The sequence below is a fragment of the Fragaria vesca genome, linkage group LG5 (genome assembly GCF_000184155.1).
Source record: "Fragaria vesca subsp. vesca linkage group LG5, FraVesHawaii_1.0, whole genome shotgun sequence".
Taxonomy (NCBI): Eukaryota; Viridiplantae; Streptophyta; class Magnoliopsida; order Rosales; family Rosaceae; genus Fragaria; species Fragaria vesca.
This window is the reverse complement of record NC_020495.1, coordinates 6,167,073-6,170,944: the sequence shown is the minus strand read 5'-3', so window position 1 is coordinate 6,170,944 and position 3,872 is coordinate 6,167,073. Positions and strand designations below refer to the sequence as shown.

Below are 3,872 nucleotides of genomic sequence, written 5' to 3'. Positions count from 1 at the left end.
CATACTTGCACTCATCAGCTTCCTCTCCCATCTACCATCGTGACATTAAGTCTTCAAACATACTCCTGGACGGTAAGTTTAGAGCTAAAGTTGCCGATTTCGGAACATCAAGATCAGTAGCCATAGGCAAAACACATCGAACCATGACAAATGTACAAGGCACATTTGGTTATTTGGATCCGGGGTACTTTCAATCTAGCCAGTTTACAGACAAAAGTGACGTTTATAGTTTCGGGGTGGTTCTTGCTGAGCTCTTGACCGGACGAAAACCAATTTTTCAGAGGACGCCACAAGAACCCACGAGTCTTGCAACTTATTTCCTCGAGTCCATGGAACTCGTCTTTCTGATATTCTTGATGATCAGGTTGTGAACGATGGTAGCAAAGAAGAAATTGTGACAGTTGCCAACCTTGCAAAACGTTGCCTAAATTTGAATGGAAGGAGACGCCCTACTATGAAAGAAGTAGCAGTGGAGCTGGAGGGAATTCAATTGTCAGTTAAAGGTTTGGGTCGTGTTCAAGGACTTGCAGAGGTTGGTTATGTTCCAACTGATGAAATAACAGAAGCTTGGAATGTAGATTTTGAATCAACAAGATCTTGTGAAGTCCATCGTCCTATGTACAACCACCATTGTTTTCCAATACAATGTAGGGAACAATCATATAGTTGTGACAATCACGTTATATGCTCACGCATTTCTTTTAATTTGTTAGCTACCTAGTGTCAGTTTGTTTGATGATGGAAATAGATTAAAACCTTTTGTTTCCTCGTTTGGCTTAATTGGTGAGGAAAAATTCTTCGACATGCAAAAGCGCAGACTAGAAACTGCATCTCTCAAACACTTCTCATCTAACACCATATAACATCCAGAAATTCACAATCCATACCTACCGGAGTTGCAGAAGTGATATGAGATTTCCACTCCAAAATCCATCGGAACATCTTCTCAACAATATTTGCTTTTGTCTCCATATTACTAACTACATTCCAGTTCACTCTTCCATTTACAACACCGGGCCAGTAAATATATTGTGAACAAACACATTGGGGTTAATTAATGATTACCAAACAATAAAACTAAACTCACAATGGGGTTAGATTCCCTTGAACACTCGGTAACTAAACTCGCACTAATTTTTTTTTCCAGCTACAAGAACTTGTTAAACTATGTTTGCGATGGTGTGTGGGCATTTGCTATGTACAAATTATCCTATTCACTTTTGTTCCTCTCTTCTTTCTATATGATTAGCGTTTGCTATGATGCAGTTACAGATAACACTATAAAATCCCTATATATATATATATATAATAAAATTTTATTATTGTTATCTATATCCACTTCAAATAATCCACATTACAAGCCAAATAGAAGGGAGCAACAAACAAACAAGTTATTCCATGCTTATCAAATTTTGATGAAATTGTCAATCTGCTAATAATTTTACACTCGGGTTAATAATTCTACACTTGGGTTTTCTTCAATAATCTACACACCAGTATGGCGGTTAGTATACCACCTGCAGATGCTGTGAGCAGCATAGGCCAATGCAACTGCGGCCATGATGGCTCAGATGTCTGTTCCACAACCGGCATCGTCTTTTCCACAACCGGCATCGTCTGTTCCACAACCGAAAATAACGGAGCTAAAATAAAAACAAGAAGTTCTTCCATGTGCAACTATTTTCGATATGAAATGGCCAATCTGCTGGTTTTTTTCACACTTGGCTTTGCTTCAATAATCTACATACCAGCATAGCAGTTAATATACCACCCACAGATGCTGTGAGCAGCATAGGCCAATGCAACTGCCGCCATGATGGTTCCGGTAGTTCAGCTGTCTGTTCCACAACCGGCATCGTCTGTTCTACAACCGGCATTGTCTGTTCCACAACCGGCAATGCGTATCGGCACAAAGGACACAACGCACTCATGGGCAACCATTTGGAAAGGCAATCACCGTGATAAAGATGGGAACACAACAAGCGAACCAACTGACTACGGTCAATCCCTTCTTCTATATCCTCAACGTGATCAAGGCTCTCTCTACAAATAACACATTGTCTTTGTCTTTCAGTATCTTCTAAACTATCAATTCTCACTTCTTCGAAACACTCTGACAGATAAGCCATCGTGACAGTTTGACAAAATAAGGTGATATCCTTTATCAAGCAAGCAATAGCACACTGGAGGTTGTCAGCTCGTTCCACCTCGGTAAATACTTTATCAATGATAAGCGGCTGCTCAACTATCAGGACCTTCATTCTGGTAAGAACTCCAACCAAATACGCTTCATAAAAGCACGAATTCAGGGACAATAAGTTGATGATCTGCTAGAGTGCATATATCAGTATACTCAATATTATCATCACCCCTGCATGTTCCGGTCATCTTGAAGTGCAGTATTCTGATAACACGCTCGTTGCTTGAGACTGCATCAACGGGTACTTTTTCACATGGAAAGACATTGGTAAGAAACAAGTTCTCCTCGGTGAACATGCTTGGAAACTGGTATTAATAGAGAGAATCAGTAACTTATAGTAGTTGCAAGCATAAAAAAAGTTCATCAATTTCAAATTCTTTTTTTTTATACGAAGGTCAATCAATTTCAAAAAAGTTCTACAAGCAAAAGATTGTAGAACTTATCATGCAAGAAGAAACTCTTTCCCTTGCTATCAATAGCCTTTTTCCACCCACACCATCCACCGTTCACTATTTTCTTGTGTTCATCGTTGCCTGTATAGTGAGGATCAAGTATAAGAAAAGCAGTCTCTGCTTGCATCATTGTAATCAACTCCCAAGAGAGTATATACAAGAACTCCTCCACCTGCAGTCATAAACATAACAATTAGAGCTCTTTCACTTTTGTGGTCTCTATTAAGCTTTTGATACAATCTGTATTGAAGTGTCAAATCCATGGGAAAAGAGGAATTTAATTCTATGCCAATCATGATAGGTGTTCCTTGATTCTCAAAGTGCAAGGCCAGCTCTCGACATTTTTCAGGAACCTCAGCTCCAGATCTAAAATTCATGACTTTGCAACTGACCTGTTCAATAACGAAACCGATCATTTTAAACTTGGGTGCATTTAACTTCAGAAATTATCAGTAAAATCTCATTGATCATACTTACTCCCAAAAGCTTGTCCAGAACAAAGCTCAACTCAATGGCACCAATCCATTCACGTGAACCAATGAAAGAAGGATCCTTATCGCCAATCTCTACCAGCGACTGCTGTATTTCCCTAAATCAAGCTTGTTAGGTTAGATCATATAAGACTGATAATTGCACTGAAAAATGGAAGAGAGAAGGAATAAAGATTTTGATAGATCGACCGAGGATTTTTGTAATGTTGTGAATTCTTGGATCCACGAAATAGCAAGTAACAGATTCAAAATTGAATAACGTCAACTATTAACGAAACCAAACTTTGAAAACATGTAGCCATGAGGCTTTCTACTATCTGATATCCAAGGAGAAAGGATTCAAAAAGAACCAAATAATTAAAAATCACACTCCAAAACCCAAATTTCATACCTATGCAACGGAACATCTATAGATGTATAGTGTTGGAGTCTGAACCATGAAATGATCGTTTGAAGCAGTGTTTTAAAAAACGCGCCTCGGGCGCGCCTTGAGGCTCAAAAAGCGCGAGGCGGTGCTGCAACTGAGTCAGCCTTGATGGGTTAGGCGCAGAGGCGCAAAAAACGCAGAACAAGGCTTGAAAAGCGCAAAAGGCGCACATAAGGCGCGAAAGGCGTGCGCCTTCAAAAGGGGTCGTTTGGGTTTTGAAAATAAAGGCTAGGTTTGTGCCGTTTGGCCATTTCGAGCCTCCCTCTCCCGGCCCCCAAACACAGCCTCCTCCTTCCCTCTCC

At 40.0% G+C, this 3,872-nt stretch overlaps 1 protein-coding gene and 1 pseudogene across 2 annotated transcripts in view; one reads left to right on the top strand and one right to left on the bottom strand.

The window, feature by feature from the left end:
- LOC101295051 (wall-associated receptor kinase-like 8-like) overlaps nucleotides 1–666 on the top strand; it is a 2,607-nt gene extending 1,941 nt beyond the window's left edge. The window contains exons 4-5 of the mRNA XM_004300983.1: nucleotides 365–532; nucleotides 652–666. Of these exons, the coding sequence (XP_004301031.1) occupies nucleotides 365–532; nucleotides 652–666 (183 nt within the window). The remainder of the gene's footprint in view (nucleotides 1–364; nucleotides 533–651) is intronic.
- Nucleotides 667–2,289: 1,623 nt separating this feature from the next.
- LOC101294765 overlaps nucleotides 2,290–3,872 on the bottom strand; it is a 6,089-nt pseudogene continuing 4,506 nt past the window's right edge. The window contains exons 11-15 of the transcript XR_184800.1: nucleotides 3,535–3,619; nucleotides 3,130–3,241; nucleotides 2,942–3,044; nucleotides 2,621–2,824; nucleotides 2,290–2,505 (exon numbers count right to left, since the gene is read on the bottom strand). The product of XR_184800.1 is annotated as a probable Ufm1-specific protease-like (transcript). The remainder of the gene's footprint in view (nucleotides 2,506–2,620; nucleotides 2,825–2,941; nucleotides 3,045–3,129; nucleotides 3,242–3,534; nucleotides 3,620–3,872) is intronic.